At 45.7% G+C, this 24,129-nt stretch overlaps 1 protein-coding gene across 1 annotated transcript; it reads left to right on the top strand.

Annotated features, from left to right (window-relative positions):
- Positions 1 to 4,347: 4,347 nt before the first annotated feature.
- Positions 4,348 to 24,110, top strand: LOC128297090 (E3 ubiquitin-protein ligase MYLIP). The gene is made up of 4 exons (XM_053032653.1): positions 4,348 to 4,979; positions 21,401 to 22,317; positions 22,391 to 22,951; positions 23,027 to 24,110. The coding sequence occupies exons 1-4, from the start codon at positions 4,893 to 4,895 to the stop codon at positions 23,205 to 23,207; spliced, it is 1,746 nt and encodes a 581-aa protein (XP_052888613.1). The 5' UTR covers positions 4,348 to 4,892; the 3' UTR covers positions 23,208 to 24,110.
- Positions 24,111 to 24,129: the final 19 nt, after the last annotated feature.

The raw sequence follows: 24,129 nt of genomic DNA, 5'->3' as shown, positions 1-24,129 counted from the left end.
GGCCAAACAATTATCAGCCCACCTGTTATGTGTAATCTATAGGATTAAGTTGTTGTTGTTCGTAAGTCAATCAAGATCAAAATTGTTAAGTTAGGTCTTATCCGAATTGAAAAAAGTTCAGGACCCGAAATAAATGGATGCCAGTTTCAGAAGTGATTACTAAAATTTAAAACAAATGTCAAAGAGGTAAGGAAGTGGCACCAGAACTTAGGGATAATCGTGGTGGTGGTGTGTTGATTGGTATCCGGTGAAATTTACCCTTTTTTACCCCCTCACTGCAACCTATTGAATGTGTCGCAATATACGCAAAGCTAGGCGATCTTGAAATTTCTTTTGCACCTGTCTATATTCCTACGCCCTATTTTGCCCTGAGAGCTTTTAATTCCCATGGACACGACTGGGGATGCACCAAAGACGACTCACGAGCTTCAGTCATCATGGACTTTTACGACAAACGTAGCTTGACAGTATTAAACTCCGGTGATGCTACTAGGGTTTCAGGGGATTTGGCGTGTAAATAATAGACCTGTCTGTATGTTCAGTGTCGCTTGCGCTGAATATTACGTGGAAGGTTATCCAGGGCCTCAATGACATGAATCGTCGGGTTGATGATACTCCCGTCAAATGCATCCTGACAATCAACATCAACTGATCGAGATACAGCGAACTAATGTCAGCTACGCTGCCATCTGTAAACTCCAGTTTCAGAAACTCGTGGAATATCAAAAACTCGTGGAATGTATAAACGAGTGTGCCCTTGCAGCCCAAACAAGGGGACCCCACCAAGCAAGGTCCTTTAGCAAACCTCCTACTCCTTGGTGAGACAGAGAATGTCAAGCTGCTTTTGTTGGTTACAATGCGTTTGCATTGGTTACAATGTTCTACACGAACAGTATAGAGCATTGGAACGGACATGCAGAATTCTGCTTAAAGCAAAAAAAAATGGGCAAGCTACTCGAGAGGAAGATTCCTTTTCGTCTGGACAACTGATTGGATACTCGTAAAGAGATGTTGGCATCTGTATTTCTGGCTATCAAGGGGGCTTTTGACTCAGTATCTATAAATATACTGGTTCACAAACTACAAAACGCAAGATTAAGTCCAAAGCTAAGCACTTTCCTTTGCAACCTCTTTCCGAATAGGCAATGAATTTCGATAATAGTATGATTCAAACAAGACAAATCAGTTTCTTCGGGCTTCCACAAGGGTCCTGTTTGAGCCCCATTTTGTACAATTTTTATGTCAACGACATACATTGCTGCCTGCAAAGCAAAATTGCACCTTACGGTAATTGTCAGATGACAGTGTTGTCTCAGTTCTCCAAAGTCCTTTACAAACCACGCTTGACAATTCAAAGGTGTGGGCAAATAACCTAGGTATCGAGTTTTCTCCAGAGAACACTGAAATGCTTGTTTTTCGTATCATTACGATACACCGAAAAATAGGCTTGCCAACGTTTACAAGCCTAATTTAGCAGTTGCACAAACCAACGTTTTATTATATGGAAAAAAGATCACAATTACCCAAACTTTTAGATACCTGGTTGTTTGATTTGATAGTGAAGGTCACATGTAGATCAACTGGCAAATTAAGTATGCCAAAAGAATCAACTTCCTCGGAACATTCACAAGATTCTGGTAAGGTGCACACTCATTAGATCTCCTGCGGCTGTACAAGACAACGATCTTATCCGTCTTGGAATACTGATACTGATAAAATACTGGTCTGCTTCTATTGTGCAGAAAAGTCGCATATCTTAAAACTAAAACGTATTCAATATCGTTGTCTTAGAATTGCGCTAGGCAGTATGAAGTCCACTCATGTCCTTAGAAGTGATGTCCGGAGTGATGCCGCTTGAACTGAGATTTTTGCAGCTATTGTTTCGCCTTTTACTACGTTACACAGTATCTAAACCTTTCGTGATAGACAATTTCAAATCGCTACAAGATGCAGGTTTCAAATGCAAAATCAAGAAAGAATATCATGGTTTTGTACCTTTACAGGCAATCCCTAGCGCCACAAGAGAAAATAACTGCGCCAATTTGCCAGACTCCTACAATTCCCTTTTAGTTATCGGCACCTCGATGAGGGAGAAAATAAAGAACATTCCGAATGATCTTCGCTGGAAGACAATTCCCAGCATTTTTGTGCATAAGTATGGCCAACCCTATAATATCCAGTATTTTACTGATGGACCCTCTTAGGAGGTGGGCACGGGTTATGGTGTATTTAATACATGCACCGAAATCTTCCACAAATTTACACAGCCATGTTAAATCTATGTCGCTGACCTGGATGCTATTTTTTACGCCCTATTACTAATAAGTGCGAGTCCTCCGGATCAGTATTTTGTATTCACATACAGTCTAAGCGCTATCGAAGCACTGAAATCCATAGAGGCTATAAAGAGCTCCGATTACTTGATCTGCACAATCCTGGATATCCTAAACTCTCTATTTAACATAGCGTTTCGCACAACAATATCGCGGTATCCCCGGAAATGAAAAGACAGATCTTTTGGCGAACTAGGTGGCTCTGAGGGTAATTTTTTTGAGAGGTCAATTACCCCTCACAAGTTTCTTCGCACCTCACAACAGCTTTGCATGGCACGTTGGCAAAGCAAGTGGGATGACGATGAGCTCGAGAGGTTCTGGTGTTCAATTTCACCACAGAAATCCCTGCTGCCCTGGTTTCACAGACTCGCGTTCATTCATATGACGTCCAGACTTATGTCGAACCATTATGCAATGAATGCGCACCTTCAACGGATAGGCATGTCCGACTCGAAGATTTGTAGCTGTACCATTGGATTCCATGACATCGACCACATGCTCTGGTCATGTGCGGAATTCGACGCTGCAAGACCCGGGCTTCTAGCAACAACCGTTCGGGCATCAGGAATACTGTGCTGTGCTAATTTGCGACATTCTGGGTCAGAAGAACTACGTGTACGCGCATTTACTCCGGTGTTAACTTCGGAGTATTTCTTACCTAAAAAGAGAGTCATCTTCGGAATAATCCGGAGTTTGTTTAGGATTCGACTCTTGAAGTAATCCTAAGTCAAATTTGGAGTGAGTCGGCTACGGATTTTTGTTCGGAATTAAATCCGATTTTTCGTCATCGGAATCGAATTGAATTCCTGAAACCATTAACCATCAGAATGCATTGGTTCATGCCATTGTCGTGCTGCCAAAGAACGAACCGCTTGCACCATAATTCGGTTTGCTCCACCGAATATGCGGTTGATGCAGCACTATCCGTCCCGGCTGCTATTGTCCCAGTTGCATCTAAGTCTCGCAAAGTCGGCGCTGTAGACTCGATTCGTGCGACCGAAAACATCGATTGGTGCAGTTTTTCCTGGCCCTGCCAACCTTGCCGCGCAAATCAGGAACATTTGTTCGAACTGAATGCGTTGGTAAATTATTTAAAAGATTACCCTACAAATACAAAAAAATCAGGTTAATAAAGTGAATTTAATATCATGTAGAATCTATTATTAGGTGGACCCGTAGTTATCATACCGTTATACCTATACGGTCGAAAGGATCAATTGGACAGTTGGACTAGCATCAACAGTGATTCCTGACGGAGGTTTCAGTTACGCTGAAACCGACAGCGTTGTTCTTCTCGAATGAGACAATCGGTAGAATTTTCCATGCTCCTTTCCAGTGGTGAGGTTTGCTGAACAGCAGCCGTCGATAATGTCAGGACCCATTTCCATTGACCACACTTGCCTGCCTAAAATGAAAGCGAAAACAGTCAACAATCGTTGGTTGCTTTGTACACAAAACATGATTTACATGCTTTTTTAATTTTTTGTAACATTCACAGAATGTGAGTAGCGGAAACAATTTATAAAATTCACAACCCTACGATATTTTCACGGTTTCCGACACCATCAGCTTTGTTTGTTTACATTAATATTTTTGACAGCGCGACGTTCGAAAATCGGCCCTGTGAAAAGAATTGTTCATCTCTTCGAATTTCGAAAAAATCGATTTCGAAAGTTTCCCTCGGTTTTGCTCGGGGTCGAGAGAAACGAGAGATTCTCCAAAAAAGGGCCGAATTGCTGGATTGTTTGTCCCATCGAGGGGGTGTGAACAGAAGCAGAAGAGAACGAGAAGGGGCGTGCGAATGCCGGCTCTCTCGCGACAGCTACGATGAAGAGCAGGAAGGCAGCAGCAGCAGTGCAAGATACGACAGAGATGGGAACAAAACTGAGAGAGAGCGACGTAGCTTATGGTTTTAGCGGAGAGACACGCAGTAAAACTGGGAGTTGCGGGGCAAAAATGGCTCTCTGGCTTGAAATTGGTTTTGTTTCAGCATTCGCGCACAACCTCTGCTACGAGGCGCGTGCAAAGTGTTCCTTTCTTTCGATTTCAATTAACCAAAGCAAAAGTTGACAGTAAAAAAGTATATCTCCTTTTGTGAACGCTGTGGAGAAGCAAACGTTTACGTCGGAAGTGTAAAAGAACGATTTGGAAGGTGAATATTTGGGATATGGTGCGATACGAATTTTGTGCGCTGGAAAGCGAATGCATCAGACGGTGCACCAACACCCGCGCAGTGCATCAATCATATGGGTTGCAGACAATGACCAATTTGTGCGTGCGAATGGTGGTGACATAATAAACAAACAAACCATTTTTTTTTCATTCTGCGCACAAAACCCAACAAAACCGATAACTTCAGCCAACGATAGCAAAGACAGCTGTTTGCACAGTAAACAAAGAGCAAAACAATCGTAAAAGACGTAGGTGTGCGTGTGGTGGAAAACGTGAAACGGAAAAGTGGAGTGGAAAATCGATTGATGCGTTTTATCTCCAAGTGACCTTGTGCTAAGGGTTAAGATAGGGTCAACGGTGTAACCTGCAGATTGACGTCGAAACAAAATGTGGTGCCTGGTGAATCTCCCCAACGGGACGACGTCCGGTGTCCAGTGTGATCCGAAAAGGATCAGCCAGGAGTGTCTGGAGAAGGTACGTGTCCAAGCGCATATCTAAACTTCGTCCCACAGAATTGTTTCCATGTCTACTTCGATTACAATAGAGACCGCTGGCCATGCTAAAGCAAAGTAGTGAAATGCATCCATCCATCTTCTGCATCACAGCTGATTGGCGGCGGCGCCTGACAGTCTAGGCCGCGACCGAGTGGTTCTTTCCCATTGGCTTCTCCTGTACCGCAAAAAGTGCAAAGCAAAACACAGCAGCTGAGCTTCGATAGTGCTGCAAAAAACATGCACTTTAAACTTTTTCGCTTTCAGTGTGTGGTGGCAATAGGGCGCCATTTTCATCTGCCAGTGCATTCAGTGGGTGCATTGTACTACAAACCGCTCACTTACACAAATACTTACATCCGTCAGAGGTCACTAAAATTAGTCACTGACGGATGGGGTTGATTCTTTTTTTATGTTAGTGCACCCCTACTCACTTACCTCTAGCGAATCTGGGCTAATCGTTTCGGTATTTGCCGGTGGATCTCTCTATCTCTGTATCCCATCATCATCACAATGAATTGAGGGTGCCCCGATGGGGTCGAAAGTGATCTCGCGGGTACAAAGTTCGAGCCGTCGAAACCTCATTAGCGTAGGAAGCACTACCTTTGGCATGATGCAATTTGAAGATGTAACTGCGTGAGAGAAGCGTAGAATAGAATTAAATACAGCACTTGCACGTCGGGCTGATCAATTCAACTTTTGAGTTGAATTAATTTTGTTTTTTAACCATTGAATTCAATTGATATTTATAAGAATGGTTTCCAAATGATCAGCTTATTAACGAGTAAATAATTTGTCCTAGAAAGAAATTTTATATGCAACCATCTTGTGACAGCTTGATACAAGTCTACTAAAAAATGACAGTTGACATGTAGAACTCTTTTTAAATTTTCCTCGTACGAATTGATTATTTATTACTGTTAAAAATGAATTCTTGAGTTGTTTCTCCATTCATGAATATGTCGTCTTTCAAGAGATCGCAGTTTTTCTCCTCATTTTCCCCTATCGTCTTTTTTCTTTACTTTTCATTGCCCTATCTGACAGATCGTTGGGAACCTTTCACTCCACTGTTGTAGGGTTCTCAACAATTACGCACGCATGTCGCCTTCGAGATACTATTATAACAGTCAGGAAAGATTAGAGGATCTCCGAGGGCAATATTGTTTATGCTTGTTATATTATGTGCTACGAATTAACAGAGTTATCAAATTTCTATATGACTGGATTCGTTATTCTTATTGCTTTGACAGATGACACTGATACCCTGGTCACAAACAAGCCTCATTCTCTTAGGTGCCATATCAGCAGTGTGATAGTAGTGAGCGTTAAGGATAATAAACACTTCCTTCCACAAGCATTAACCATACCATTCTAGAGCGTCTGTACTGTTCAGCTTATAATTATTTGCCCTGCAACTTTGCTTCCCGTTGATTAAACACGCAAGAGGTGAAGGTGTAATGAACGTTCTTCCCAGTTAATCTTGACTACCAATAAACTGGCCTACTGTCATATCTACCTGCTGTCGGTAATGTAGTCGGTAGGTGGGATTATAAGGTGGCTCGCTTATTGTTGCAAAGTAATGCAACACCTCAAGGTTATAATCAACTTGACAGAATGGAGACATTCTTAATCTTTTGTGTTCGGGGACATCCGGGACTCTTACGCCCACCTGAGAGGTAGAAGGATGCTTCCATAACTACCATTTCAGATTATACTGTAAACATTGCGCAATCTAATGACCGACAGCTATAAACTATCCCGAGGGCATGATAGAGACTGAAGGGATTTATCAAGATGCAGGCGTGTTGTTCATGATGCTTGCGTAATTATTTAAATGTGGACAACCGTGAGTTCTGGGTCGCTTCCAGCTGCCAGAGCTACGGTTCAGTACGACAAGGAGTTAGATCGCTGCAACCAGTTCAATGTCACCCTTATCATCATCCCGGTTTGCCTCGCGCTAACGCATCCGAGTTGGCAACAAGTCGAAAAATGGTGCAGCATTCGTTGGATTGGTTGTGGCCTCGGGCTTCCTCGCAATAGTAGACACATTTATCCTCAATTCTAGCGGTGGTCTATAGATTAACAGGCTGCAATAAAACGCGGACCGCGGACCAGCAACGCAAAGTTCAAAGGCATGGGTAACCACTGTAGATGACCGAAGGCTTATCGGTTGACCGCAAACAACCCTTTGGGTGGGTGGGCACCGGGTAGCACCGCCACTTTATGACACTCACACCACGGTCACCCGTCCATATAACGTCCATGTAGGTTAATTGGAGTGGTTTCTGTACGCACGTTAATGCTTATGATCTTGCTTTTATATACGGCAGCTTACCGGGGATTGATTAACTTAGTAAATGACAATACACATGATAAGTTGAACTTTACGAAGTGTATCTGAGGTGAGGTCCCATTCCGAAAGGGTTGTGTCATTGTCAGATAGAGAACGTTTCTTGCACGCTGGGGAGACAAAAAGTGCGTAGCAGCGAGCTCTGGTAAATATTGTCACAGATGTCTGGATGCGTTGTTCTTCTCCGAACACAACATGGGTCAGCAGCAAGTGTGCAGCAGTTCCCGATAAGACTTCTTCAGTTTTATGACATCACCGAAAGGTTATCGCTAGCATAATAATGCACAGTTGAATCACTTCCGTCGAACAATTTTTCTACTGCTCTGCGCCCAAGCATCTCGTGCAAGAAGACGCAACACCCGATGCTCCCGACCCGAGCGAAAGTGGTTGCGTTTTTTTTGCTTCATCCAACCAACGTGCGGTCGTTACTATCAGTAACCTAGGGTGACCTCGGATGCAAGCGACATTGTAATCGATGGGTGTATAAGCCGGCTACACCCATCATTCCCCACAGCGATGATAAGCCCCCAAAACGGAAGCTGTCCAATGTGGACTGGAAAAAGGGGTGTAACAATTTGCAGACCACCGACCGATCTTTTTCGGAGTGGACGCAAGTTGATCGTGGGTAGAAGGTGGTATTAGTGGGCCGATGCTAAAATTAACCTATGGCGAAAAACATCAATATTTGGACGGACCTTTGGGTGGTCAAACATTGGACAACATTATGATCCCCTCGGCTCTAGAAGCGACTTTGGATCCACTTTTTTTGTTTGGTGTGATGTTTTTGGGGTGGGAAAAACCAATTCATTCCAATTAGAGTACCAATTAGCATCCAGGTAGGTGCTAAGTACAATGTGTCGTTTGTCCAACAGCAAAACAACGGTTCAAATATAGAACCAGTCGTCGAATTAATGCTTGCTCATCAATGAATCACACTTTTGTGGGTCTGTTCTGTGTGGGCATTAATGTTCGCTAGCGTGGAGTATTGAAAGTTCCCTTAACAAGCGAAACTACGGACGCTAAATTGAATTTAACTAATCGAAAACATCCTAGGGGGGACATCATGGTGACGATGATCCGTTGCAAAACCCCGACAAGTGAATTTGTTATGTCAATTTGCGAACTCTGTAATACTGCGATACACAACCCCATGTGTTCCGTGGCCTCTTCCGCACAATCCTCGCTTGTCCTGAACTGAACAAACAAACATGTGCGACCTACAGACAGCCGCCACACAGCGCTAACTCAGCTCAATTGACAAAACCATATCAAATCGCCCTAGTTCGGGACGGAACGGAGGTAAATATTATTATCTGCGCCCTGTTGTAGCTTCCCACTCAAATTGGGGTCCAACCGTTACACGTCCGATGCGTGAAACGTCTTATTTGTTGGCGGTTTGTTTGGTGTGAAGTTTTGGCGACACAAATTCCCCCACACTGTCTACACATCAATCCCCGCTGTTGCTTACTTCGCTGTCCTTGGTGGTGTCGCGAATTTTACCAAAGAACGCAACGTGAGGTATAGGATTCTCCCATATGTCGGGTGTAATGCCGCATGGATGTTTTTCTTTTGTATTGCGCAGCAGTACACAGTCACTGGTCTGGTAGAGATAAAGCACAGAATCTTAATTGGGTAACCAAACCATTCAAACCCAGTATCAAATACCTTCCCTCCTGCATAGCGGCAGGCCCTACCGCGACATCAGAGCTCTCGTGCGCCGTGTGTGGACGCAAAACCCTCAAGGCATCGGCTTGATAAACGATCCCTCCCCAATTTGGTTTGCAGAAGAGGTCGCGGTGGTACTTCAGGGTGCGTTATCGGTGTAAAAGGTGATTGTCGCGCTGTACGCTACTGCGCATTTAAGCCTTATTCTTCTGCTTGGCTACGCTTGCCGGTAGCAATTGGAACGCCGATTGTGCGAGTAGTACTATAGCTGGTCACCGGTCACGATGAAGCGCAAACAAAGAAATCTGACACACACACACAAGAAACAGAACTCGTCCACCATCGCTGTTGCTGGTTCACGTGCTAGCAATACGAATCATCCGAATCAACAAAAAAACAAAGGCCGAATAAAACGCACCCAAACGCGCAGTAGAATTAAGTCACCCACTGCTAAGAGTTCTCGGCGAGACACACCTTCCTTGCGTTCTTTGTGCGGTGGGGTTGTTTTTGTTTCTTTTTGCAATGTGAGAAGAAACCGGCGTCGTCGGGGCCATTTACCAGTTCTGGTGTTTGCTTGGTAATGGAGTAATTGGTAAGACTTTTTTCTTTATTTCCGATGGGTTTCCAGAAGGTTTTTGTTCAAAGGTAACGCACGGTGGTCGATCACTAACTACCGCCACCGTGTATGGCCCGGATGACGGCTTGCGTGTGCCGCTGACAGTGTGTTTGGTACGAATCTAAACACCCTCACAAAACACTAAAGCACGAAGCGTGAAGATAATGAGCTATAAGCAACAAAAGGAACCTGCACACGTCCTTGACGTGACTGTCAAACCGGTCCACTAGCCGCTCAAACCAGAAGAGGGCTCGCTCGATAAAGCCTAGCATCCATTAGTCTAACAAGCCCCCCAAAGGTGTAGGTTACAGGCAGTAGGAAGTAAACGCGCTATAAACCCGGGCTGCAAAAACTTAACCGGTACAACGGTTAGAATTGATTAGCTAATCTAACAGAACCGCAGTTAACAGGGAGAGAGAGGAGATGGTGGTAAGTAGGCGAGTGTTTGCCTTGGCTCGGTATTTTTCATTACTGTCGCTACCAGTACCGGGCGGCAAACATAGCGAATCTCATTTTACTGGCTAATGAGTACAGCACACACATCAACGAATTCATTAGACGAATGACTCCGTCGTATTGTCCGGGTTGTCTTCCGTCACCAGCAGTAAAGGCTGGAAATTAATTCTGCTTTATGTACAGAAGCTTTCGTTTGATTAACACACACGGAGTTTTATTAATACTGTTGATCAAAAACGCTGCTAAAAACCATTATTCTCGTGATGTCAGTCAGGTAATAGATATTCTCAAACGTGCTCATAAGAGTTTCTAACTCAAACATCGTACCGAAAAGGTTCTTGAAATATTACATCGCTTGATCTTGTCACGATCTTGCCTTGATCTTGCCTGAATCTTGATTGTCATATTTGATCCTGTCAAATAGTGTAGTCGATAATGCATGTGTTGGCAACGGTCATCGCGGTGGGATTGGGTTCAAATCTCGACTGAAACAAAACTTTTTAAAAAGTACTACAAATGTAGGTAATAGAAGCGATCAATGTGCAGGGATGATTGAGCTAAATATTTGGATAAATAATTTTAAACAGGAGAGATTCGATACGCGGTTCCATCTCATCCGTTACACCAAGTTCCACAAGGACTTGACTTGACCGAGCTATGTTTTTTTTACAAACGCTAGACAGTATTGTTTTATTTCACTGAAAGTGCGTACACCTCCTATTGCGCATATTTACCAAAAAGTCAGAAACAAATTCTTCTCCTCAAAGTGATAACTCACTTACATAAAAGTTATGCGGAATGCCAGTCCCCAAACGGCATAACCTTGTGTGGAAAGTTTCAAGGTGGAATAAAATCACACCCCACAAAGGCCTCTGGGTTTTTCGTTGCGGTTCTGCTGCGTTGTGTGTGTTGTATAAGTTTTCGGTACAATCGTTCTACCATCCTGCCATCGTGTTGCAAATGAGCTTATCGCTTCAAGGGCTCATGGTCCTCTCGCACTACCGGCCCCGTACGGCTGCGTTGGATGACGTATAGACTAATAACATCCCACCGTAGGAAGCGTTCTGGGCCTCCCACATCGTGTCTGTTCCTCACCTTCGATTATATTGGATCACGCGCAACTAATAATCCTCCGGCCCACAATTACAATAGCATAGTTCAGACATAATGGACACCATATTTGGTTTTTATTTGCTTCCTCAACGGCGCAATGTGAGTGTGTATTATTGTTGAATAATTCCATATTTGCCTTGCTGTGGGCCCAAACCACAACATCCCTTGACGCTAACGGTAAACGAACAACCTTCCCTTAGACTCGGACATCGCTTTTTGTTGTTGCCCGCGCACTGGTTGCCGGTTGCGGTTTTCCGATCGCGCGGCAATCGATCGATGTGTCGAACGCGGCATTGCATCCGAGAATCGCAATGTAATGGGATGTGATTATTGGTTTGGATTTTCTAAGGTTGCACATCTGTGCAGCGAAACGAGCCTTACAATCATCAGCATCTGTACCACTGTCGCTGGGGGCCTTCCGTCTCCCCCCTGATAGTGGCAACCGACGATAGAGTAGAGTTTGCGCGCGTCCACTTAGGGGTTTTAGATCTCAACCCTCCCGGGTTGACTGACCGCGGTTGCCGCCATTGTTTGTCGTGTTTGACTGTAACTGTGCCGGGGGTGGGGGTTGGGTTGGGATGGTATAGGAAAAAATAAAATGCATTCGACGACAACAACATGCATACTACTACTGCTGTGGATGCAAATTGCATTTGCAAGAGTTGTGTTTTTGTGTGCGAGGTGTGAAATTATCATCATCACTTTCACTGCCGTTTTTGTGTGTTTCTCATACAGTCAATAGATCGATACAGACTTAAAAAGATCGGGTTTTTTTTATGGTAAGGACAGATAATCAACTAACAACACAGAGAAGCCCCTTAATGTGTTTCCCACCCTCTTCTTTACGGTGGCGCTTATAAACCTCTTCTCGGTCAGAGCAAAATTCGAATCCGAATCCACTCAGAGTGGATGCAGTTCTGTTCGATACTGTCAGGATGGCGATGGGTGGCCCGGGTTGGGAAAGTGGGGTTGTATTTTCCTTCACGAAAACGCAAAACTCACAAACACACACGCGAGACGCCGAACCAATTCGAAGGCTGGTTTGATCCGCAGTTCTGTTTCGTTTGTGTAAAATGTCGTAAAAATAAAACTTTATTTTTATCTCCTCGACCTCGGTGATCGTGATGCTGCCGGCGGTCTGGTGGTGTAGTGTGCGGCGGGAGGGACTGTTGGGCAAAACAAAAAAAAAAGACAGGAAAGCCATCTTAAGGAAAATGTGTCCGGTGTGTTTGTATGTTTTGCTCTTCATTTGGTACTTGGTTAGACTTTGGCACCAGAGAGAAGGAGGGTTTTGGCAGAGAACGAGCGTTGAGAGTGTTCTTATGAAAATTTTGAAACTTAGCTCGTGCTTTAGATCGAGTTGTATTGCTGCATCACAAAATGCACTGATCTTATGGCTGCTGGCATGGGAGCGAGTTTCAACACCTGCTACACTAGAGCTACAGGGTCAGCCATTTTGGACTGTTTGAATGGTAGGCTTCATTTAAGTTATAATATATTTTGTGATTAAACAATTCTATCCGGATTGATCCAACACTCTATTCTGTAGCACGGACTCCAAAAAGTATTTTAATTGCAATTAAACCCGTGGAAAGTTGTTGATTTACTTGAGTTTCCTTAAAATCTTATATACGAAAACGAACCGCATTATAACCGTACTAAAAGGGATTATAAATTTCATTCACTTCCACATACGATCACCGCGCGTGTACGCGACCGGCATAGCGTGCCTCACATTTCCAATTGTGTGCAAAAATGCAACCCGAAGGCAAAAATACATTCGCGCGTACAAACGCCGGTCAATGTGTGCCAGCATGTTTATACACACCCCTTGGGAGGGGTGGGTTTTAAGGGGTGGCTGAGGAAGCTACATACAAAACCTAGTCGGACTTTGGACCCGGCGCGAAGATCACTCGCCGACCATGTGCTCCGGAAAGTCACTAAGAAAGGGGTTGGAGGAGAGAGGGTGGCAGGGAGGGAAGGGTGGTGGTGGAACACCCCTCGTGTGCCCGACAGAGACGGGGAACTGTGCGCGTCTCGAACACCCGAGACAAGATAGCAACAACAACAGCAGCAGCAGCAGCAGCAACAAAATCCCCCACACTCAACTGAGCCCCAACTCGAGATACAAACAGATAGGCGAGCGCCAACCGCGCTCTCTTTCAGAGCGGGTAAATGTGCAAAAAAAAAAAGAAAGAGCCATGGCATTATAAAGACCGCGGATATTCGCGCCCGGCCTGTGGTACCTTTATGAAGGCAAACAAAACAAAGCCACGGCAGAAGCAAAATGAGGTAAAGAAATAGGCGAATAAACACGCACTATAAACCCTTGCAATGTTGCCCACTTGAGCGCGGGATTTGCTTTGAGAGAAAGAGCGACATCTTTTTGTTTTTGGGGACCATAAGAAGCCATTTTCGCTAACATCGCTAATAGAGGATCAGTTTTTGCTTACATTAGCATTCACTTCCTCCTCGTGGCAAATGGTTTGTTTATTTAAGTCTTCCTCTTGGAATTAAAATTTATTTCTTCTCAGTGTGTTTTTAGTAGTAAGTAATAAGAAAGTTGATAAAGTTTAGCTTAACAGGTTCTGCTTACAAAAAAAAACTCTCTTTTCCATTTTTTATAACAAAGTAAAGTTGCAAACAAAGTAAAAAATTCGATTACTCCTCCAAAACGGCCCCAATCTATTCTTTACAAAAACAAAATGTTGGCTTCCAATTTCTACTGAAATTGGGTTTTTATTGGCAAACGCCCTGGCAATGCAATTTTTGGGTGACGAAAACGCTTTTTTTTTCTGTTACACTATTAGGCACAACTAGTTAAGCCGAAATTGTTACCAACAATTCGCTTCCGTACGTTTGGCAACCCGCTGGGTGGGGGTGGTGGTAACGCGCACCCTGCGTGTGGAAATGATGGCCATCAGGCAACATCATTAAACTGCACACTGGTGCACTTTACCGGCATGACTGTGTGCATCGTTAGCAGGTCGATACATCAACGTACTTTTGTGCCAAACTTTGCCACAAAACAACAAGCAAAATGATGGCAAAAAGAAGGGACACCCGCGAACAGGAACCGTTTTTTTTGGCCCTGCGGCACGGCCATTACTAAGTTCCAATTTGGAACCGGTTTGTGCTGAAAGTGAGGTTAGTTTTTGCTTCGCAGATCGGCGCAACGTAAGCGAGAAGATGGCCTAACGATCCCCTCGTCAGAATTTGCCCAGAATTCCCCAGCAACACGCTGGGTACTGATTGGGTGATTAATATGGGAGGCAGAGCGGAGGTGCTTGTAAGTGTATCTGGGCAAGGTTACATCGAATGCGTTACGTGACCAGCGGCACGAGTTCTCTGACACGGAAAGGCTGTTGGGGATAGTTTTTTTTTTATATTTGCTGTTGCTAATTCTACACTCTCTTTTATAGTTAAAGTGCCACCGTATACCAGGCTACGATATTAATTATCGAGCGCACGAGGTGTGCATGTGTTTAAAGGGTTTTCCCGTAAGCTTAATTTCCAATTAAGCGTTTTGTCATCAGAGAATTTCCTTATCGTGTTAATTAGAAAACGCTGCATGGGAAATCCCTTTTAATTGGGCAAACGCAATTGTTGTAAGCAGCAAAAAAATGTAATCTCTGCTTAGCGTGAAGCTGTCGTGTCATCCGGCCAAATTAGTCTCCACTAATCCCGGCCACTCGCAAAGCTCTCGGCCCCGAGTTGGTTGTGGTTTTCATTTGCAGGGTTTTTCATACTTTCCCTTCGCTTGATTAAAACAACGGCTCAATTAGATACATACACACACAGAGCCATTTATCAGTCTCTCTGGATTAGGTCATTTTTCGCACACTTCCCCGTCAAAAAAAAACCGTGACCCGGTGCCACGGTTGCACGACCCGAGGGAGGGTTGCACGAGACTTGCAATAATCCCACCTGGATATTTTGCTTTTGGCCTCACCTTCACCCGATTTCACTAAAGTCACTTAGTCACCTTCGAGACTAGCTAGCTGATAAGATTGTTGGGCGTTGATTAGTGCACGCTACCGAAGTGGGTTCCCGTGGGGTGAGCTCCAAAACAGCAACGGATGATGACATGGACGAAATATCACCAATGTTTCCCACAAGTCCGCGTAATCCTGTTTTTTTTTGGTGGGGGGTAGATATTGATCCCATGGGGGAAGCAATCAGTTTGGTTCCGGAGTTAAGCTTCTTCGGCTAAACCGGGCGTGTGCGGATTTTTGTGGAGCTGCCACCAATGTGTCCGGTGCTGGTTTCGTTAAGCGGGAAGTGAACTCCCATGTTGCACATTTGGGATTAACTAATCGCCACATCGTTGTTAGCACATTTTGTGTCCAATTTTTCACACCTACTGTACCGGTTGGACTTTGAACGCTTTTGAAAAGTGCGGCGTGACTCGTGTGCTCCCATACACGTGTGATGGGTTTTGTCATGATGGGAAAACGTGCAGCGGTAAGGTCATTGTCGCGTTCCACAAAATGTTTATTGCGTATTGATAAAAAAAAAACCATACACATCCCCCGAGCTTATTATCAGCAGCAGTAGAATGATGGTGATGTAGGTTAAGTATTTTGTTTGGAAAAGTCACAGAACTGAATTTATTGGAATTAGTCATGCTTTTGGTGCACACTGGACCATGGCGCAACAGGGGGTGTGTGGTTTACAATTTTACTTAACCTCCGTTTGACATTTGCTTCGACATCGCTTTGAACCGGGACATCTGTGTGGTTTAATGGCATTGGCGGTTTGTTTGCCGTTGGGCTACCCGTGAGATTGTCCCAAACGGTCGACTAGAGGCATCGATTATTCCGAACCACGGTCACGTACCGCGCGGCGAAGAAGATTTGCATTTATAATGGTAGAATTGTTAAATCGTTAGACCGCGTCACAGCGCGCTCCATTCGATTTGGTGGAACGTGTGCGGTAGAAAACAAATGGGTCCTTTTCTAGCTGGCCCGTCCATTTGTGTCTCTGTGTCGTTGGTTTTGCTCGATTATTGCCAACGCGGCACAGATCCTTGCCCAGCGTAGTTCCAACCATACGCCACGCTTGCATGGCAACGTTCCAGCAGCGCAAAATAATAGCAATAACTGTCCCTATTGGGTGATGACCTAAAGTGTGGTACCACACGCTCTTAAAAGCCCCTTCGCCGAGTGAGTGTATCCAACGGCGAAGGATCGTTTCGCTGTTGTCCTGGTGCATGATAATTTCATCTATCCCATCTTTTGGCTCATTCGACGACAACAACGAGGGCACACGAATTTGGACGAGTCAAGTGATTTGAGCAAACACTGCCACCAACACGAGACCAGCGCCCAACCAACCGGAGGGAAGAGTTGCACCGAGGAGTTGACAAATAAAACGGCCAAATGTACGCGGATGGTGATGATGTGCCAGAAGTTTCGAATTTATCCCGCTCGGCACGATGATGATGACATTGTGTGTTTTTTCCCCCCGAACAGCTGCCATCGATGGATTCTGTACGTAACCTTCAATTAGGACGATGTCAACGGCACGGATGAACCGTACGCCTCCGCCCGTGCGCATCTTGAACGGGTTGGACTTTGTGCCGGCACTTTTTATCCAGAGCGTAAGCGCTCTTCGTGGAATCGGTGACTGGTCTTATCAGTGATTTTGCATCGGCGATCGGTGAGATCTCAACTAGAGGTAGTGTGATCATCGGTATCGTTAGCGAGCGAAAGATCGCCACTAATTGGCGATCGGACCCGGGCAAGAACACGTGCTGCTCCATATGATCGCAGCGTGACTCGCAGCATCTGACGCGTGTGTTGCAGTAAATTCCATGCGGTGATGTCATCGCCGGGAGTGGGGGTGCTCACTTACGATCGTGCTTGATCGATTCGTTCGTTTTGCCGCTGGCCGGACGCCTTTTTGGTGGACTTTGATCGATTTTCTCTTTCTTTTTCGACTGTGTTCGCCTTCAGCCTGTGGTCGCCTAGCAACAAGCGCTAGACCGATTTTATCCGGCAAGTGCGTCGATGTTTGTGTGTATGTGAGCGTTAAACTTCAACTCTCGGGGTAGGGGGAAGGAAAGAAGGAATGAAGGGAGGGGAAGTTGTGCTGAAAACGTGACTACCGTGACTACCACCCTGCCACCATCAAACCTTCCTTGCATTTCTTGTTCCGCTGTGCGTTAATCCGCGGTTCGGCTGTCAGCACTGTGCTTTCGGATGTTCAGATGTGTATATGCGTGAGAGCGCTGATCTTAAAGATCTGCGAACGATCCTCGATCCCGCAGGTATGTGTGGCCGGCTTTACACTTACACTGTCCCACCACTTTGCCACTGCCGTACGTTTTTTTGTGTGACTGTGCAGAGCTCCTCTTGCCGCGTGGTGCTGGCGTTAAAGGCGCTGTACGATTGAGTATGTTTGGTTGCCAGCGATTAGCCATTCCTTCCTTTTAGGCCAGCTTTTAGCAGTTTGCTTCTTAGTAGCTTAGAGAAAGAGAGGAGAGAGGGCTTACACATCTCCAAATACGGTCGCAAATGTAGCGAATTGGCGATGTGCTGCAGCAGGTGCCACACAGAGAGCTAGTAGAACTACACGTGCGTGTGTGTGTGTGTGTGCCCGTACAGTGGAACACAACACACAGCGGTGCTGCCGTTGCCATTCGGTTCGCTGCTTGAATGGGTCCAAAGTCCAAAACACCGTTCGCCCGTCCATACAAAACCGTACAAAGTCCAAAGTTTTCATAGTTTTGGAGAAGTGCAGCGTGCGCGCGCACACACTAGCCGGCTAGTGGCGATAAAACCGCGATGAGCAACGGCAGTGTGTTGCCGGTGGTAAAAGAGACAGCCAAACGGTGAGAAATGTGTGCGTAAGCGACACCGACAGACGTGTGGGTCGTATTATGCTTACATGGTCAAGGAAATGTAACACATTTTGTTCGCAATTATATTTTTTATACATTGCGCATGTATTGGGAATATTTGTTATGCTAATGATCACTGAGAAAGTTAAGCTAATGTTTGTGAAAATGGCTTATAAACTCTACAGATCAAAGGCATCTGCAGTTGTATCGTGTAGTGTGTCATATCCGTTGAAGGACATTCATCGATGCCTATGCAAGCCCTCAATGTCAATGACGCGGCAAAGCACCACACAGACGTTTGGAGACCAGTACGGATGAGCCTAAAGAAACGAGCACGTTAAAGAGGATGACGATGCTCGCTTTGTGTCACAACGGGGGAGCATCTGTTTTACTGCTTGCCCCAAATGTTTACGACGTTTTCATAGGCCCGTAAACACCCCCGGGAGGAAGTGGAGGAATATTATCTCCAACTGCTTTATTCTAAACCTGCTCTCTTAACCTGTTGTTCTTCTGCGAAGTCCATTAAAGCAAACACTTGACGCACCTACTATCGCTATCTGCCGCTTTAAGCTCTCTCCACCCCCCTTATGGCAGCCTGTTGTTTTGCGGAGTGCCATCCGTGAAAGGGACCGTTGACTATTCTGTTATCGACTGATAAGCTCGTTCCGTTAAATTAAGGTACACACAACAAGTCCCATAGTGTAGTGCTGTGTACACCACCGTCCCCAATCCTCCTGCTGTGCTTGGCGCATGGGACAGGACGCGCTGCACACAAAGCACCACACGGTAGCAACGGCACATGGACGGACGTGTGCTGTATGCGTAGATCATTTCGTTAAACGCATGGAAGTTGTCGTGGCTCACGCAGCAGCAGTATTAAAAAAAAATAATAAAATTGCCATTTAATATGGCCAAGCCGGGGAAAACGGAAAGAGGAAAAGAAGCCAGCAGCTCCATTGTGAAAACAAACACAAAGGGTCCAAAGTCCAACCGGCATTGTGCTGGGTGGTTGGGGTGGCACTCAGCCGTGTAACGTGGAGTGTAAGGTTGAAGTAGCTCCACGAATTGGGAGAAGGTGTTTCTCTCTATGTCCCTGGCCTTACGTTACGTACCTCCAGTAGTTGTCAATGGAAACTTTCTACATTTTGAAAGATTTAAATATTGTCTGGATTATTGCATTGGCCTGGCCCAAAGAGGGCATTTCTTGCACATGACAGTTGTGTGGGGCCGAAACGAGATGATGAGGCGTGATATTGTCGCATATCGAACCGGCATCCGAATGGGAGGAACCATAAATCTCATGCACAAGGGATCCGCACTACACACCGTGCTTCTGTTAAGTGGTGGCACCGTTTGCTTAGCGCTTCCAGCCACAAATGTGGGTCATCCCACGCGATGCTGTGGGGGGGTGACAAGACCCATAAACGTAGGGTTTGTGGTAGCATTCTTTACGCCGCCATGGTTATGTTTGGTTTCTTTTCGCCTCTATATATACCTGGTACCAAGACATTTTAACGACCCTCTTTTTGGAGCTTATTTTCGAAGCTTTGCCACCACCGGTAGTTCGGAAACGGTGAAACTTAATTTTCATCGATTTCAATCGGGTACCGAGCGTGCGACACAACTTGATTTTTTGGTTTTTGGTTGTTGGTTGAGGGGGGTGGCTTGGATGGACGGTGGTGGGTGTCACCGACGTACGGTTCTACCGAAAAACCGGTACGTGGACGTGCGGACACCAGCAAAAATAAACATTCGTATCGGAACTGGTTTGTGCCTTTTTCTTATTTAAATCAACTTTTGTATGTATCCGATGGCCGTTTTTTTTTGTTCGTTCGTTCGTTCGTGTCCGTCGAAAAGCGAAAAGCAAGGCTGATGTTTCGTAAACAACAACCTCCACCGCCAAGACGACGACACGACGACCAAGGGTAGAAGATCCCCGGCATCGGGGTCTCATCTTGATCCTCTCCCATCTTTACAGATGCGTAGGGATGCTAAACTTGTTTGCTTGAATGAACTTGCGTATTCGAGCGGTGTAGCGACGTATCGGGTGGATGATTTAATGCCATCCCGTATTATGGTTAGTGGAGAATTCGCATAGCATATTGATGTGAATTTCCGGCGACACTCCTCGTAAAAGCAGCGAACAAAAGATTTAAAAAGCTTTCGTGGGAGTTGGTATCGTTGTTTTTTTGTTGTTGTTGGGCAAGCCCACATTCATTAGAGTCGTAATGATCGATCGAGGAGGATCGATCCCAACCGGGAGGATCATCCTCATTGCTGCCAGTGTACGCTTCGTCAGGATGCAATTGAATGAGAAATGATGTTTCTATTGAATGGAACGCTGTAGTTACAAACAAAAAAAAAAGGTTATCGTATTTATGTAATGTAAACTCGAGAGCTTTCGTACCAACACTCATCTTGCCACTTGAGACTACACATCAAACATCCTTGTCTTTTACTTTACACCCCTACTGGAGTGTACTCCTGCATCGTCGATTTTCCAATCGAACTCCTCAAGATGGCCGCCGTTAAAGTAAATGTTTGTCTCACGCCTTCATATCGTGCTGTGTGCTTGTTGTTTATCGAGCGATAGCAGACGCGTACCACACCACCATCACCGCAGTACCTCCTTAAGCTCAACCCTTTCGGCAAAGGGGTAGTTTTTGGTCTGCGCTGCTGATAAGAAAGGAACGACCAGAGTGTTAATTACCCTGCACATTCACGGTTTGTGTGATAAGCAATTGGACAGAGTGTGTCTAGCTGGCTAGGGCGGTGTGTATATAGGCTTTGGATGCGCGTTTCGACACTTCGGGAAAGGTGAGCAATAGGAGCTACAAGAACACACACACACACCGTTCCCGGATGGGGGGAAGCAAGTTCAATCGTGGCTGTGCGGAATGGGAACGACAGAACGCGTATGGTTTTTGGGATGGTCTTGGAATTGGTCTTATTAATGCGAGAATGGATAGCAGATGTGCAAACGATTACGACCGTGGTGGGGAATTTTGTATGGCGTTCCTGTATCCGGGAGTGTTGGCAAGCGAAGAACAAAGGATTTTCTATTGCGTTGCAGCTAGTTTTGTGCCCGTTATCGAACGGGGTGAATGTACGATAAAGATGTTCCCCACCAACGCGGTGATCAATTGGGACAGTAATAGAGCGAAAGAGATAGAAAGAGAGCGATAAAAAGAGAAGATCATTTGCATGAGGAACCTCATTTACCCTATCTGTTACTGTGAACAATGTGTCGTCTTGTGGTTAGAAGTTTTTAGTACAGAATTAGTACAAGATGAGATTGAAACAAAACGATCGAAACAGTATATTAATAAGATTTCTTCTTGTTTTTTTTGTTTTGCACAGGTGTGTGCGGATCTGGGAATCATCTGCGAAACCGATTACTTCGGACTGATCCCGGTACGTGATGGCGACAGCGTGGCGGACGTGGACGAGTGTACCGCAAAGCAATGGATCAACCTGCGCAATCCGCTCCATCTCTACACGAACGATCGTACCCATCCGATCGTGTTTTCGCTCCGTGTCAAGTTCTGGGTACCGGCCCACCTGATCCTGCAGTGTAGCGTACGCTCCCTGTTCTTTATGCAGGCGCGCCAGGAGCTGTTCGATGGCCATTTGCGACCAGCAAGCTGGGCTAATGCTGCCTATCTGGCGGCACTGCTGCTGCAAGCCGATGGCTACAAGTACGATCCCGCCAAGGTTCCGAGTGCGACCGAAACACCCATCGCTGCTGGCTCCGGTTCGACCACTGCATCCCCCGAACGACGACCAACGCAAGGACTGCGGCGTCCATCGAAACGCAAATGTTCCGAAATCGAATGTAAACGCGGTAGCGTTAGCTCGCAGAGCAGTGGCAACACTACACCAACGGGGACACAGCAGGATGAGAGTGTTCCAGCCGCTGGTCAAGTCACCGGTTCCCAATCGATGGGTGATGGACCGACCAACGCACCAAAGAATATCTACCACCGTTACGGTGCACTTCGACCTGCATTTGAAGATGCCGATGAGGATCGGTCGGCGGAGATAGTTCTCAAGCCGGGCAACTTCTACCAGCAAATTGCTCAGGAGCACGAGAAGCTGTCCCGCATACGGATGACACCGACGTCCGCGCAGTACTGGCTGTTGGAGGAGATCTGCAGCCTGGTTGGGTATGGTGAGGAAATTTTCGAAGGTGTTACGATGGCCGAACCGGCGGTAGTGTGCAAGATTGGCGTCAGCCCGCACGGACTTACGATTGTTAAGGACGATGAAAAATTTAGGTAAGCAGTGAACGACTGTGGTGACGACAGGCAGTACGCATACTGAACGCATTTTTCCTTTCTCTCATTGCAGCGTTCCATTCACCGCTGTAAAAGCGGCCAAATCGGTTAAGCGTTCCTTCCGGTTAACGTACATGAACGAGAACCACGAGGAGACGCACGTGGAGCTAAAGTTGCCGAACCACCGGACGGCAGCTTCACTGTACCGGGCAATCACGGAAAAGCACGTCTTCTACTCGTGCGAAACGGTGCGCCCGATCGTAACGACGCAATTCATACGCGATCTCAAAGGCACGATCGTGTCCATGTTCAATGAGGACACGGAGCTCGGCAAGCGGTACGTGTTCGACATTCAGCGCACCTGTCGGGAGGTTTACGATGCTGCACGGCGGACACTACACGCACGCGGTATCGAGCTTGCACCGAGTGCGGATGAGCAGGAAACGCCGGCTGCGGTTCTGGGTCGGTTGGAGGAAAGCCTCCGGACGCGACTAGACGAATCCGGACAGCTCGAGAAGCTGCTCGACGAACGGATACGGGAAGCGATCACCTGTCCTATCTGTGCGGATGGTGAGATCGATACTACCTTCCTGCCGTGCGGTCACATGACTGCCTGTAGAGCTTGCGCCGTACAGTAAGTACATTGTATAGATTTGACAAAAGGGCGTGTTCACTAAAACAGTCTCTTCTTGTTCCTTTTGCTCCACAGATGTGACCGTTGTCCATTGTGTCGTGCCAACATCGAAAGTACCAGTAAAATATTTCTGCCTCCATTGCTGCAGTCACGCAAGGAGGGTGTCGGTTCGAACGCAAACCGACGATCATCGGAAATCACCCCAAGCATTCAGACGGGAGCTGCGAAGGTAGCTTTAACGCCCTTGGTACAATAATTCTGGCCGAAACTACGCATTACGTCCCATTTGCAGGCACGTGGTAGGAGCACGGAGCCGAATGGATTTGTTAGATAAGCGAATTGGTGATATTATTTGTTAATCGTACTGTTGTGGATGATGCCCCTGTGGAATGGTTTCGAGTGGATGGTTTGATAGGGAAAAAAACAGGAAACAAGTATGTTCTAGGACAAGAGAAACAGTGAAGATGAATGTTTGGAAACAATGAAATGATAGAAGTACGAAGTACGACATCAGGAAAACATATATAGTCAGTGAATCAATGCAAATCTTTAAAATTACCACTAGTTGTGCTCCGCAAGCAACGAGGCGTTATGTGCGCACTAGATTTTAGCTCGTAAGATGTTGTTAAGTTTACTGCTACATTTGGTTAGTTTTACAGTCAGTGATACTTTTACGTTCTTGTTTAGTACCTTTTTTGTTTGTTTTTACGAATCCAGAACCAGACAGTTAGTCAAGAGAGTATAGTTTCTTCGTGCAACAAGGTACGGAAACGGGGAAAAAATAGTGCGCCCATTGTAACAGGTTGCAATAGTGGAGACCGGTTGTGAGTCAACGATTTGTTGGTAGTATTGATGTTAAGTATTTTTTATTTGTCTTTCTAACCTCACACGTAGACATTTTACCACTTAATCAAGTCATGCAGCTTTCCGAAGCACGGACCATTATCCCGGTTACGTTGTGTGCTCACATATCTATATATTTCCTGTCGATTGCATCAAGCACGTTGATTACCATGTGTAAGATATTAGTAGTTGTTAAATGGGCCGGATCTTCTGAGAAGTGCAAGGCCGCATCATAAATGGTGGCATTCTCCAGCTTACGTAAATACAATAAAACAGAAACAGTAACAAGAACAGTGGAATAAAATGTTATCCAATACGTCGAAATACGTTTGTGT

The sequence above is a fragment of the Anopheles moucheti genome, chromosome 2 (assembly GCF_943734755.1).
Source record: "Anopheles moucheti chromosome 2, idAnoMoucSN_F20_07, whole genome shotgun sequence".
Taxonomy (NCBI): domain Eukaryota; kingdom Metazoa; phylum Arthropoda; class Insecta; order Diptera; family Culicidae; genus Anopheles; species Anopheles moucheti.
The sequence above is the reverse complement of the archived record's forward strand: the minus strand, read 5'-3'. Positions and strand labels throughout refer to the sequence as shown.